Raw genomic sequence first — 15808 nt, 5'->3', positions numbered from 1 at the left:
AAGTTTATAAGGATATCATTTACAAGATATTCATGGCTTTTTTGTATTTTATATAGATATGCACACACACACACACAAACATACACATATCCACATGCACACGTAAGTCATACAGCCATACAGAGAAAATATTCCAGTGGTTTAAATAAAGCAAATCTGTGCTCAATCAAAATTAATACATTTAAAGGATTGTGAACAGATTTCTAAAGCCAAAAGAAAAGTTTTGGGGGTTTTTTTTGGATAGATTATAATTTTTTGCAAATTAGTATTATACAATAGAACTATAAAACATGACAAACACCAATTGAAAACCATTTAAGTGCCACTATGTATGATGCTTATGAGGCTCTGGGAGGTTTATATGCCCCTGTTGGTTCATGAACAAAAAAAAAAAAAAAAAAAAAAACGTTGGTGAGGGGGGATCAAAGCCCTGCCTAGAGACCATCAGTTTTTTTTTTGTTTTTTGGTTTTTTACAAACCACTAAAAATAATCAATACGTTTGAACAAAGGGAACAGAAGAATAGTTTTCCATGTGTTCCTTTGGTCTTAAAAATAATAATAATAATAAAAAAAAGTCCACACGGCAAAACCAAGACGTTGTACAAACACGAGACGCTGCTGTTGTGCGATTAGACTGGATTAGGGGTTGCACTCCCTTTGCAAAGAGTAGTCGTAATGATTGTAGGAAAACTGTGAGCTGTGCTGCCTGCATTGACCACGGGTTGCGGCCATCTTCACCTGGTAACCACTTGTCTCCTGCGATTGCAAACTGCCACGGATCGGATTTTTAAAGGACTTGGACCTTACAAGGCCTTCCGCCATATCTGTTTCCCCGTTGGAAAGAGTCGCAGTTAGGAAGTGGAGTTGGGGCCGTCAGGGTCCATGTCGTTGTTGCAAGGTGGGGGCTGATTGGGTAAAATGTCAAGCTCATCCACCTGGTGGGTTGGGTGCATGGCTACAAGCTGGTCCTGGGGGATGTCTGCAGCGGCAGCAGCGAGGTTAGTGATCGACTTGCTCTTGACGCACTGAAAGTCCACATGGCGGCTCTTGCCTTCCTCTTTCTCCCACGACATCCTGATGAAGGGTCTCTGCACGTAGTTGTATATGACTTCAGGCCTCCCCCCTGGTCTCTTCTTCACCTTCTCCTTGTAAGTTGGGTAACCTAGAAATTAAAAAAAAAAAAAAAAAAAGACAAGCACCACAGTTTGATCAATAAAACAATTGTTGTGGGAGAACAAATGTGTAAAAGTACATTTACAAAGAAGGAATGTGCAAAATAAAATAAGTGAATGTAAAATTAATTCCAAGATATTAAGGGATACATGTACTGTTAATATGAATGAGCAATGTTACAACATCGCCACCTGCTGGTCAGTTTACAACAGTCTGACCAGCAAGTAGTCAAGGAAGTTGTCAGGAGAAAAAAAGGGGCTGCTCTGATGTCTGATGTTTTATCCCTAAGCAGAAGAACATCAGAGCGGCCTCTTTCTTTCTTCCTTGTTTACTTGGTGGACAGACTGGTGGAAAACTGACCAGCAGCTGGCGCTGTTGGGTGTATATGTATAACAGTATATTTATCCCTTAATAACTAAAAGAAAATAAATAATGAATGTAAATTGCAAATGCAAAAGTTCTTAAAATAACCCCCTCATCAATTTTACATTCACTTATTTTAAAAGTTTACTTATCTGTCTAGGGGAAACAGCTGCATTACCCATTCTCCATGGTCGCATTTTCTATTACATAATTGTATGATATAGTCTGTCTAGAAGTTAAATGCTATAGTTGAGCAAATGATCAGATCGTGACTGTCCAGACTTGTTCATCGACAGCAATTTTTTAATACATCACAATATTTCCATTGTATTTTGGTTTCCCTTTAACCTTACCTTCAATACCTAGCCGAATCTTTTTCAGACCTCTCTCCTTCAGAACGGATTTTGCTACATCCCTGTTTTCTATGTACTTGAAAAATCTGTACAATTTGGTGCTGTAAATAACTGGAAGAGAAAAGGTAGGCATGAGTATAGATTTACACATGGAACAAAGGGTGCATTTGTTTGTAGCTTAGTCTTCAGGCGATTAATCTGCCACAAGCGTAAAATTATTTCTACATTTGCACACTGCATTCTGGATTATGAACGCTCTAGAATAATTTAACAAATTTCTCTTAAAATCTAAGAATTCTGATGAGCATTCACGCAGAATTGTCTTTGCTTCTTACACTAAAACATGGCCAAGATGTACACAGGCTCATCTTGTTCCCTTCTAAGGCCAACACAAAGGCTTTCAGACATTCTACTATTTTCTGCATCCCCTTCACTATTTCATTGGTTTCTTCCTTTAAAGGAACAGTTCAGTGTTAAAATATAAACTGGGTAAATAAATAGCCTGTGCAAAATAAAAAATGTTTCTAATATAGTTAGTTAGCCAAAAATGTAATGTATAAGGGTTGGAGTGACTGGATGTCTAACATAATAGCCAGAACACTACTTCCTGCTTTGCCGCTCTCTAACTCTGAGTTAGTCAGTGACTTGAAGGGGGGCAACATGGGACATAACTGTTCAGTGAGTTTTCAATTGATCCTCAGCATTCAGCTCAGATTCAAAATCAAACAGTTATGACCCATATGCCCCCCCCCCTCAAGTCACTGCCTGGTAACCAATCAGTGGAAACCAAGAGAGCTGCAAATCAGGAAGTCGTGTTCTGGCTGTTATGTTAGACATGCAGTCACTCCAGCCTTTATACATTACATTTTTGGCTAACTAACTAAATTAGAATTTTTTTTTATTTTGCACAGTCTATCTATTTACACTGAACAATTCCTTTAAAACATTGCCAAGATATAAACATTTCTCACCCCATTTTCTTTTAAAGCAGGCCACACACCCGAAGATCTGGTCTTTCCCTGTTATGGCAACCCTGAGATGGGTGATATCCGGCTGCTTGGATTGCTTGGCCCCTAGGCCATCGATCGGATCATAACAAGCTGGCCCGGAATGGCAATCTGTGGGTTCTGGCAAATGCCAGAGGGGCTGCTGTAAGGTCCTATAGACAGTAACTATTTAGTGGGCTGGTGGAGGACTATTTGGGCATCTGTCTACTTGGAATGCCAGGGCCTGTTTTGACTTCCAGTCCAGACCTGTAGTAAATGAAGGTCAGTAGGAGAGGACTGCATAAACAAGCCAATGTCTTTATCCCAAATTGAACTGAATAGCTGCTTTCAGTACGTATCAGCCATTGTATAAAACACTACCTTACTATTAAGGTACTACTATCTCAAAGTGTTCTTTTATAAACAAACATCTGAAAGCACATACTTTGTGAATATTCTTCACCCATCTGTGGTGGGTACTCTTCATCCCAATCGACAACATCGTCATCAGTTAGAACAACAATATGGCATTCACGTTCCCCGCTCTGAGCGCTGGCTACCATCAAGGGGAGGATCATCTCCTCTAGGTAAAACTCAAATTGCTGACGGGCTCCATCGTTTGATAATTCATGCATAAGGGCACCTGGAGGGGCGGAAATTTTTATTTATTTTTTTATCGAAGCCTGCTGTGTAAAGTAATGTACCCTCTGTTGAAGCAAACACAGTTATTAGCCAGCTATTGCATTGTGCAGCCCTGTGTGTGTGTTTCTGAAGAGCTGGGAAAAAAAGATCATCACAGTGAAACATTCCTAATAGATTACAAGAGAAAAGCTTCAAAAGGACTTGGGAAGGACACGCAGGAGAGAAGATGGACGTACCACAACTGCTGTTTGGAAAACCCAGGAATAATGCAGTCCCTCGAAAGGACCTTTAAAAATGGTCTTCACTTTTATTGAAGTCTAATGAAACTCCTATGTATGCATGAAGAATTTAGCTGACAAAACAGCACTTCATCTCTCTGCCTCTTTATATACAAACTCAGAACTGTGCTACTGCCACTGGGGTCACTTTCTGACTCCAAAACACAAGGTATGAACAAGAAAGCTGCTGTGCAACAGAGGCAGACTAGCTGTTCAGTTGCTAATAATCCTACCCAGTTATACAGCAGCATCCCTTTATGGAGGAGTTGACTACTTGCAGAATACAATCCCCAGATGATTCTGCTGAGCTACACAGCACAAATATGGCTCTTCTTTAAATCTAATCTGTGTGGGAATAGCAGATCCGGTCTTTCCAAGCAGAACATCTGAAGGTCACAGAAAAGGCTTTGTACATGGTCGGATATAGCATAGCAAAACTATGTATAATGGGGGGGGGGGGAGAAAATAGGATACATACACACTCAATCGCAAATTACACGCAACAGGAGCGCATTACCAGAGTTAAATTTTTTTAGCAAGTGCATTAAAGGAACAGTAACATCTAAAAATTAAAGTGTCTTGAAGTAATGAAAATATAATGCACTGTTGCCCTGTGCTGGTAAAACGGATGTATTTGCTTCAGGAACTATACTGTGGTTTATACAAACAAGCTGTTGTGTAGCCATAGGGGCAGTCATTCAAGCACAGGATACACAGTAGATAACAGATAAGTACTACTATAGTTTATAAAAGATCTGCTGTGTAGCCATGGGGGCAGCCATTCAAGCACCGGATACACAGTAGATAACAGATACGTTCTACTATAGTATATACACTTGGTGCTTCTCATCCTTTAATGTAGAAAAATCAAAAAACAAAGGACTAAAGCGAGTTAGGCATAGGGACATGGATATGAAAGCTACTTGCACTTGTTTGTGCTTTTGATGCCCTTTTTTGGAAATTAGAAGTAAAAAAAAAGACAAATACTGACACGGCAACAGGTAGCAACATGGATGCTCTTACGGTTTCTGTAAACAACAGGGGTGAATATTGATGCGAGGAGAAAAGATGACGTTTGGAAAGCAATATATGGGGCGAAAGGCTTTAGAGTGTTAGAATTTAGATGCTCAGAACTGTTTAATAATAGGATAGAGATAGAGACAGAGAGACGCCCATCACCTTGCTTTATCAAGGGATCTCCTACCGTCAATACTTACTGAGGTCTCTGCATTTGATAGTGCTATAGTCAAATGAGATACACAGATAGTCACAAGCCTCCCTTAGCTCAGGAATTGATATTCCATCAGGGCAACGGATTATTCCAGTCTTGTAGTAATCCTTATAAAAAATCATAAAAAAAAAAAAAAAAAAATACGAATAAAAATAAAATCAAAAACAATGACAGTATCAAGTAACACCCAACCCAGGAGAATTATATTTGATAGACAATGACAGTGGGGGTTTATTATAAACACTGGGCAAATTTGATTCACAAGGAGATACTACACATGTATCTCATAACATGCGATATACGCTATAGTGTGCCCTTGTGGGAAGATCTATGTTGGGGAGACAATACAGAAGTGAAGTTACGTATCTCTCAACATAGATCTACCATTAATACAGGGAATGTGACACTACCACTCTGCAAACATTTTAAGGAGAAAGGGCATACAGCGGAACAGTTGAGATTCACGATACTGGAGACAGTGCCCCCACTAAAGAGAGGTGGGGATTGTGAGTTGAAACTTACACAGAGAGAGGTGTGGTGGATAAGAAAATTAAATTCACTACATCCGCATAGATTAAATAAAGATTATAACCTGTATTTATTTTTATAAAATATGGATATTGGAAAATATACGATTTGTTGTTATATACATGTTACAAATGTCTATTTATTTGTTCTATACAGCAAGTGTGGTGACGGCCCTGTACGAGGCATATGGACTTTGATGGACTTTAAAACCTGTATAGACTAACTTGATTTTAGAAATCATTGTTCACATGGCTTGAGAAAGAGCCTAAACCGTCTTGAAACTTTGCTACAAAATCTGTACACTTATGGTGATGTATTTGCTTTTTTCCACTATAATATAACCTTTTTTGCATACAATCGTGAGTGCTGTCCATTTTTGTATACTAATAACGAGGGAAGACCGGAAAACCTCACTGGGACCTGCACCACACATATAAAGAAAATATAGCGCGAGTGCTGTTACTGACGAATACAGGAAAATTAGAGTCTGCTTTATGAACAGAGTTTGCATAATGAGAAAAATTGCTGAGAATCAATTTGCAACTGCTACTGGACATCACTTCAACCTATTTAGTAGTTGTTTGAAAGGCAGCTTTTCAGTTGTGGACAGAGCATTGATAACCACACTGATGAAAGCCAACGTTATTCTATTGTTTATTTATTTATTTTTAAGTGCTCCGCCGGGAGCAGTGATCAATACGTTAGTCACCACTGCAGATACACTCGCAATACATTACGTATAAAGCATGCAGCAGGTGACTCAGCCAAGCACGGGGCCCCCTTGGCAGCACCAGAGATTGAAGTGCAAAGATGCCGTTACACTGGTTTTGATGCATTTTGCAGTCACTGTTTTAAAGGAAACTATACCCCCCGAACAATGTAGGTCTCTATAAAAAGATATTGCATAAAACAGCTCATATGTTAAACCCTGCTTCATGTACATAAACCATTTTCATAATAATATACTTTTTTAGTAGTATGTGCCATTGGGTAATCATAAATAGAAAATTGCTGCCCCCTAGGATCGTATTATTCACGGTACACGCTAAACGATCTGTTGCTTAAATATTCATTAAATATTCATTTTGGGGGTATACAGTTAGGTCCATAAATCTTTGGACAGAAACAACATTTTTCTAATTTTGGTTCTGTACATTACCACAATGAATTGTAAATGAAACAACTCAGATGCAATTGAACTGCAGACTTTCAGCTTTAATTCAGTGGGCTGAACAACTAGATTGCTTAAAAATGTGAGGAACTAAATCCTTAACACAATCACTTCATTTCAGGGGCTCACAAGTAATTGGACAATTGACTCAAAGGCTATTTCATGGGCACGTATGGGCAATTCCTTCATTATGTCATTATCAATTAAGCAAATAAAAACCCTGGAGTTGATTTGAGGGGGGTGCTTGTGTGTGGAGCTCTCCATTCAGGTGAAACAAGCCATCCTTAAGCTGTAAAAACAGAAAAAACCCATCCGAGAAATTGGTACACTATTAGGAGTGGCAAAATCTACAGTTTGGTACATCCTGAGAAAGAAAGAAAGCACTGGTGAACTCAGCAACGCAAAAAGACCTGGACGTCCACAGAAGACAACAGTGGTGGATGATCCCAGAATAATTTCCACGGTGAAGTGAAACCCCTTCACAACAGCCAAACAAGTGAACAACACTCTCCAGGAGGTAGGCGTATCGATATCCAAGTCTACCATAAAGAGAAGACTGCATGAAAGTAAATACAGAGGGTGCACTGCAAGGTGCAAGCAACTCATAAGCATCAAGAATAGAAAGGCTAGATGGGACTTTGCTAAAAAAAAAAAAAAAAAAAATGTTCTTTGCACAGAATAAACCAAGATCAACCTCTACCAGAATGATGGCAAAGGGGTGTATGGCGAAGGGGTGGAACAGCACATGATCCAAAGCATACCACATCATCTATAAAACATGGAGGAGGCAGCGTGATGGTTTTCGTGTGCATGGCTGCCAGTGGCACTGGGACACTAGTGTTTATCCGTGATGTGACACAGGACAGAAGCAGACAAATTAATTCTGAGGTGTTCAGAGACACGGTCTGCTCAAATTCAGCTAAATGCAGTCAAATTGATTGGGAGGCGTTTCATAATGACCCAAAACATACAGCCAAAGAAACCCAGGAGTTTATTAAAGCAAAGAAGTGGAATATTGTTGAATGGTCAAGTCAGTCACCTGATCTGAACCAAATTGAGCTGCATTTCACTTATTGAAGACTAAACTTCGGACAGAAAGGCCCACACACAAACAGCAACTGAAAGCCGCTGCAGTAAAGGCCTGGCAGAGCATTAAAAAGGAGGAAACCCAGAATCTGGTGATGTCCATGAGTTCAAGACTTCAGGCTGTCATTGCTAGCAAAGGGTTTTCAACCAAGTATTAGAAATAAACATGTTATTTTCAGTTTTTTAATTTGTCCAATTACTTTTGAGTCCCTGAAATGAAGTGATTGTGTTAAAAAGAGAGATTTTTGTACTTACCGTTAAATCTTTTTCTCTTGTCCTATATTGGGGGACACAGGCACCGTGGGGATGAAGATCCTGCAGCTGGAGACCGGACACTAAGTAGTTAAATTCTGACTCCTCCTCCTGCTGTGGGCTTCATCCCCTGTCTCCTCCTAACCCTCCAGTTTCGACCGAAGAAGGAGCATAATGACCCAAAACAGAAGAGGAATCGAAAACCCCCCTAGAAAAACTATATATATTGATACATATATATATATATATATGTATATATATATATATGTATAAATAAAAACAACCCGTAACAGTGTTCCAACCAGAAACTAACTTATACAAGAAATCAGTGTCAAACAGGGAGGGAAGGCCTGTGTCCCCCAATATAGGACAAGAGAAAAAGATTTAACGGTAAGTACAAAAATCTCTCTTTCTCTTGCCTAATTGGGGGACACAGGCACCGTGGGGATGTCCCAAAGCAACCCAAGAGGGCGGGACACTGAACCCCAAGGTGTTCAACTGATTACAGCCTGCAACACCTTCCTCCCGAAGCTGGCTTCGGCTTGTGTGTGTAGCCTGTAGAATCGCGTGAAAGTGTGAAGGGACGCCCAAGTGGCCGCTCTGCAGACCTGTTCCGCTGAAGCTTGGTGTTGGAACGCCCAGGATGTGCTGAGAGAGCGTGTGGAGTGAGCTCTCACCTTGAGTGGTGGTGGTTTTCCCTTCACAGCATAAGATCTAATGATCGTAGAACGAATCCACTTAGCAATCGTAGACTTGGCTGCTTTAAGGCCGCACCTCGGTCCATTAGGAATAATAAAAAGTGCATCCGTCTTTCTGACATCTTTAGTAGCAAGCAAGTACGAAGAGATGGCACGAACAACATCCAAGGTATGCAGTTTACGTTCAATAGGATTAGCGGGTTCCGGGCATAAGGAAGGCACTACCAAATCCTGGTTTAAGTGGAATTCCGACACCACCTTGGGTAGAAAATCAGGAGTAGGTCGGAGTACTACCTTGTCTTTGTGTATGATGAGGAATGGGGATTTGCACAAAAGAGCCGCCATTTCGGACACTCTCCTCGCTGATGTGATGGCCAAAAGGAACACCACCTTTTCAGTCAGTGTGGACAGAGGTAATGAGTCAAAAGGTTCGTATGGGTCTTCCTGAAGAACAGAGAGCACCAGGTTAAGATCCCAGGGTGGTACAGGATAACGATACGGGGGTGCCAATCTAATCACACCCTGAAGGAAAGTTCTAATATTACTCCGGAGCGCCAACCTTTCTTGGAGAAGAATGGATAATGCAGATACTTGAACTTTCAGGGAACTGACAGCCAGGCCCTTCGTCAATCCCTCTTGCAGGAAGGAGAGAATATCCCGTTCTTTCGCTTTCTGAGGATCCGTACCTCTGCGTTCGCACCAGGTAAAAAATGTTTTCCATACTCTGTGATATGCTTTGGCAGAAACAGGTTTGCTCGCCCTTAGCATGGTAGGGAGTGCTTCTGCTGGAGCTCCCGCTTTCCTGAGAACTAGGGCTTCAATAGCCATGCCGTTAAAGCCCACTGACGAGAATTTGGGTGAACGATGGGCCCCTGCGTCAGAAGATCTTCTCGCAGAGGAAGATGGAATGGTTCGTCCCTTGCTAACCGCACTAAGTCCGCAAACCATGCCCTCCTGGGCCAAAAAGGTGCTACCAGAATCGTCTGGGTGCCTTCTCGTTTTATCTTCTTGATGATTTTTGGTAGGAGGGCCAGAGGTGGGAATATGTATGCCATGGGGAACCTCCAAGGAATTACCAGGGCGTCCACCGCGTGAGCTAGCGGATCTGAGCTTCTTGCCACAAATCTTGGAACCTTCCGGTTGCTTCGGGACGCCATCAGATCGATGTGTGGTATCCCCCATCTGTCCACGATGAGTTGGAAGACCTCCGGATGGAGGCTCCACTCTCCGTGATCCATCGTTTCTCAGCTTAGGTAGTCCGCTATCCAGTTGTCGATTCCTGGTATGTGGACCGCCGATATCGCGGGTACGTGCTTTTCTGCCCATGCTAGGATGTGGTTTGCTTCCCGAAGGGCTGCCTGGCTTCTGGTGCCGCCTTGATGGTTTATATATGCAACTGCTGTTACATTGTCGGACTGGATCCGCACCGCTTCACCCTGGAGTAAGGGAGTCAGGTGTTCCAGAGAATAACGAATCGCCCTCAGTTCTAAGAGGTTGATGGAAAGCAGTCTCTCCTCTTGATCCCAAAGGCCTTGGACCGTCGCTTGTTCGAGTACACCTCCCCACCCCCTTAGACTGGCATCCGTTGTGAGAATTATCCAGTGGTGGGGGGGAAGGGGTCTTCCTCCAGCAGTGCGATGGGGCTGGAGCCACCAGTCGAGCGAGAGTCTTACTCGGTGCGGGAGGAGAATCTGTCGGTCGAGATTCGTCCGATCCTTGCGTTGTTGCAGCAGAATGGCATGTTGAAGTGGTCTGGTGTGGAATTGAGCATAGGGGATTGCCGGAAACGACGCTACCAACGTCCCAAGGGTTTGCATGGCTACCCGGAGAGACACATAGGGAGTACTCAAGAGGTTCCGTACCCTGTCTTGTAAGGTGTTGGCCTCGTCTCTTGGGAGAAAGACTCTCCCGTTCCTGGAATCCAATAGTAGGCCTAGGTATTCTATCTTCTGAGTCGGAATGAGAGTGGACTTGTTGAAGTTGATCAGCCAGCCTAGGGCTGTCAGGGACTGTAGGACCTGGGCTGTATGGTGATGTGCAATGCTTGCGGATGGGCCTTTTACGAGTAGGTCGTCCAAATATGGGATGACCGGTATTCCCATAAGTCTCAGCTCCTCCAGTGCTGCCGCCATCACCTTGGTGAAGGTTCGAGGGGCTGATGACAGTCTGAATGGAAGTGCTACAAACTGCCAGTGTCTTCCGTTGACAAAGAATCTGAGGAACTGGTGGTGTGCTGGGTGAATGGGAATGTGAAGGTAGGCGTCCTTGATGTCGATGACGGACATGAATTCGCCCTCTTCCATGGCTGCCAAAACGGACTGGATTGATTCCATCTTGAAATGGCATTTTTTGACAAAGGGATTGAGGTCTTTCAGGTCTAGGACTGGTCTCAGAGATCCGTCCTTCTTGGGCACCATGAATAAGTTGGAATAGTAGCCTCGGCAGTAGTCTGATCTTGGTACTGGTTGTATTGTGCCTGTTAAGGCAAGGGTCTGGATGACCCCGAGGAATTTGTCTATGTTGATCTTTTGACGAGGTAACCTTGATATGAAGAATCGGTGGGGTGGCCTTTGAGTAAAGTCTATCAAGAGTCCTTGTGAAACCACCCGAAGGACCCACTGGTCCCTTACTTTTGTTTTCCACACCTCCCGAAAGGATTGTAGGCGGCCTCCTAGGGGAATCCCTTCGGGGGTGGGCACCCCTTCATGTGGAGTTGGACTTGTCCTGAGAGGGCATTGCTGGGGCCTTGCTGGACGACCAGCTGGTTCTCTGCTTGTTTTGGTAGCGAGAACGGAAACTAGAGCTGGCCTTATCCGTCTGTGCCTTTGTCCTTGCCTAAAGGGACGAAAAAAGGGTCTTCTTTTGAAAGAAGGTTGTTTGGTTCTTGTCTGTGGGAGTAGGGTGCTTTTACCGCCCGTTGCCTGGGAGATAATTTTGTCAAGTTCGGGCCCAAAGAGCAATTTGCCTTGGAAGGGAAGGCTGACCAGTGAACGTTTGGAAGTGATATCGGCAGACCAAGTTTTCAGCCACAGGAACCGACGAGCCGCCACAGATTGTGCTGAGGCCTGGGCCACCATCTTTGCTGCATCAATTGCTGCGTCGCCTATGTATGAGGTAGCATCCGCTACTTGGGACAGGAGGTTATCTGTAGTAGGATCCTCGGAGCCAATAAGTTGTGCTACTTGCTCCACCCAGACTTCCATGACCTTTGCAACCCAGGCAATAGCGAAGATTGGTCGAAAGGCGGAGCCTGCCGCTGAAAATGCTGACTTGCAGAACCCTTCTAGGCGTTTGTCTATAGGGTCCTTGAATGCTGCTGCATCTGCCACTGGGATGGTAGTGTTTCTGGACAGTCTGGAAACTGGAGGGTCAACCGCTGGGGGTGAAGCCCAGAGATCGGTGCACTCTTGAGGGAAGGGATATGTCTGAGAGAAGCGTCTGGAGATCTGTACCCTGTGATCAGGGTGTTTCCATTGGGCCCTGATTAACTCGTCAAGTTGCTCATATGCTGGGAACACGTACGAGCTCTTCTTATGTCTCTTGAATAAATTTTTGGTTGGATCAACCACAGTGACAGAGTCTTCGAGGTTCAGGGTACTGAGAACCGCTTGTATGAGGCCTTCGACCTCCTTTTGTGTTCTAGGAGTATCTAGATCTGGATCTAGGTGTTCCTGGTCAGAATCGTCCTCTGATAGGACTTGGCCTTCCTCATCAGAGGGAGAATATTGTTCCCTTGGGGAAGCAGGAGGGGAATGAGCTTGCCTTTTGGTGCCAGAGGGGCGATCATCCAGCCTAGAGGGTTGGGAAAGGCGCTCAAGGACCTTGTCCAGGGTCTCGGGAATGCGGGCCAGATTTTGAATGCCTGCAAGTGAGAGGGATAGGGCCCTAACCAACTCAGAATCAGAAGTGCTGGCCATAGGTGGTGGCGAGGGTTCTGATGGTCTGCATGCTATACACACTGAGTCAGCCGAAGCAGCTGTAAATTTTGCCTTACATTGTGTGCAGGCCAAAAAAGAAATCTGAGTATGGGAGCGTGTAAGAGCTGAGGACTTGGAGGTCCTTGGCTCTTCTGTTTTGTCTGCCATAATGCTCCTTGCAATAGTGAAACAGAAATAATTTTTTTTTTTTTTTTTTTTTTATGAGACAGGGGTCCCCAGGGAGATGTAGGGAGGGGATGGCAGAGGGGTCTCCGTGGCAAAGAGGCCTGTGGAGAAAGAGCATAAGTCGGGGTAAGTGTCCCTGAAGCCTAAGCCAAAAATGCTATGAGGCAGAGAAGGGTACTTGCCTTGGGAAGATCCTTTCCAGTCCCTGATCGATCGCCTTGAGAGGGTCAGGAGCGCAGCTGGAAGGAAACAGGGCTGTGTGCGCAGGCAACAATAAACCTGCACGGAGCCAGCGCTGGAGCAGCTAACAGTGTGCGGCGCGGGAGAGGAGAGAGAGAAGCCCGCGTGAACGCCGGAAGGGCGGAAGTGAGTTCCAGCGTGGAACGCAAGAGCCGCGCCATTAGTGGAAGGGCGGGAGAATGCGGCGAACAGAGAGAGAAGACAGTGGGTCCTAAACGGAGTGCCTTTGAGGGTGAGTGAAGACATGGAAAGTGTCTAGAGTATAGAGGGAACCTAAGAAGAGTCGAGGGGGTAATGTGAAAAACCTACTCACCCAAGATGCCAGCTGATCCTTGCCCTGTGAAGAGATCTCCCTATAAATAAATACAAATAAAAATATATATGACACAACAGCAACACATATATCTGTATTTGAATCAGACTATACACCCTGGGTGGATGTAAAGCGCTGCTGCAGGCCTCCGAAGAGCGGGAAGCAGCGCAGGGAGATAGGAGCAAGCCTGCAGACCTCCGTAGAGCGGGAAGGCTGTAGGGCATAGTAGTTAATAGCTGGAGAGGCTCTCTGAATGAATCAATGTCCCCTTAGTGTGGCATGATCATAACACGGAGTCTTGATCAGTTGCTCCAGCCACCAAGATATGTGTCTCCTTCTGAGGACACTAAACGAAACTGGAGGGTTAGGAGGAGACAGGGGATGAAGCCCACAGCAGGAGGAGGAGTCAGAATTTAACTACTTAGTGTCCGGTCTCCAGCTGCAGGATCTTCATCCCCACGGTGCCTGTGTCCCCCAATTAGGCAAGAGAAAAGGCTTTAGTTCCTCACATGTTTATGCAATCTTTTTGTTCAACCCACTGAATTAAAGCTGAAAGTCTGCAGTTCAACTGCATCTGAGTTGTTTCAGTTAAAATTCATTGTGGTAATGTACAGACCCAAAATTAGAAAAAAAAGTTATGGACCTAACTGTAGTTCCACCACACAAATCTTCTCTGTTAGCAGCAGTGTATAAGGGTGTTCCACGACGGTATACTTCTACTATGCTCATATGTTTCAAAACAGGTTCATTATATTTAATAATACACAACTTTCGGTGAGTCAAGTAACACATTAAATCACTGAGCACCGATTATAACGGACGACATCACTAAGCATTGTTTATAATCGTATATTTTACAAGATATTCATGGCTCTTGTTAAAAAAGAGCCATGAATATCTTTATCTTTCTCATTAATTTCCACCCAGCCAGCCTACCATTACATTTTTGTTTTAATAAGCCAAATATAAAATGTATATTTCATTTACAGTGTCCCTTTAAATTTTAAGGAGCCAGAAGGAAGCATGAATATATAATGCATCACAAATGTAAAGGAGCCTAGGGGAACATTTTAGGAGTAAGTGTCCATGTCCTAAGCTGAATGCAAACAAAGCCATTCCAAGGCCGATATTAAAGATGAATGAGCAGATAGATTTTTTTTATATATATATTTAAGTATGTTGTTTGGATCAATGGCAGAAAAAGAATAAATTACAAAGATAAAGAACAGCGTAACAATTGGAATCATTAGAAGTCTGGCATACACTCTCACTGAGAACAAGTGTCATGGCAAAAAGAAAATCAGTACAGGTATGGGATCTGTTATCCAGAATGCTTGGGACCTGGGGTTTTCCAGATAATGGATCTTTCTGTAATTTGGATCCTCATACCTTCAGTCTACTAGAAAATCATGTAAATATTAAATAAGCCCAATAGGCTGGTTTTACTTCCAATAAGGATTAATTATATCTTAGTTGGGATCAAGTACAAGCTACTGTTTAATTATTACAGAGAAAAGGGAAATCATGTTTAAAAAATTGGATTATTTGGATAATATGATGTCTATGGGAAATGGGCTTTCCGTAATTCAGCTTTCCAGATAATTGACCCAATACTTGTAATGGATTATAACAACTAAATGGCTCCAACTGACCAATCATTGAAGCGTAATCAGTGAAGGAATTCCTGATTCTGTTTATCTGCTCATGCGACAAAAACAACACACACACAAATGCTCACCAAAATTGCCCGAAATACTGTAGAACTGATTCCTTCTGCCACCTCATATTCCCCCTTGTCATTGGGACGTGTGAAATTATGTTCTCTGCCTGATCCAAACATCCTGCGTGACAAAACCGTTATAAGATTCAGTGCAAATGAGAAGGAAATAAAGCAGCCCCCACAGTTATCACACCATTTTATTCTTCCTTCAATGACTTCTCTATAAAGTATGCTCGGCGACACTGCAAGGTAATCATTAGACGGCCACATTCCGAGACCAATCACGACTATGCACGGCTGCCTTTTTCATTCAGTGGTCAGTAATTATAGGTGACAGAACAGGCACAAACCTCGCTCCAAGGCAGGGCTCTAATACTATAATTTGCTTGCCAGTAAAGCATGACGAAGGGGAAATGTAAGTCACCGTAGTTTATATTTAACGCCTCTGCTGAATGGGGCCGTATAGACTGCCGATATGATCATTTTCAACAAGAGCCCTATGTACAAAGCTCATTTGATGAACTGATGCATTTAGTCCCATTAAATAACTATATGCCAAAGAGATAGACTCGTGGTTCTTTCCCATTAGTCTGTCAATGTCTTAAAGGATAAGTAAACCATTAAAATAAGTGAATGTAAAACTGATGAGGGCGCCAAGAATTTTTGCAAT

General features: G+C 43.2%; 1 protein-coding gene across 1 annotated transcript in view; it reads right to left on the bottom strand.

The window, feature by feature from the left end:
- Nucleotides 1-475: 475 nt before the first annotated feature.
- btbd10.S (BTB (POZ) domain containing 10 S homeolog) overlaps nucleotides 476-15808 on the bottom strand; it is a gene marked incomplete at its 3' end in the record, with an annotated part of 36950 nt that continues 21617 nt past the window's right edge. Inside the window, 5 exon segments of the mRNA NM_001096091.1 lie at nucleotides 476-1163; nucleotides 1891-2001; nucleotides 3322-3519; nucleotides 5014-5134; nucleotides 15157-15259. Of these exon segments, the coding sequence (NP_001089560.1) occupies nucleotides 853-1163; nucleotides 1891-2001; nucleotides 3322-3519; nucleotides 5014-5134; nucleotides 15157-15259 (844 nt within the window).

Source organism: Xenopus laevis, chromosome 4S (assembly GCF_017654675.1).
Source record: "Xenopus laevis strain J_2021 chromosome 4S, Xenopus_laevis_v10.1, whole genome shotgun sequence".
Lineage (NCBI taxonomy): Eukaryota > Metazoa > Chordata > Amphibia > Anura > Pipidae > Xenopus > Xenopus laevis.
This window is presented reverse-complemented; position numbering and strand designations above follow the sequence as displayed.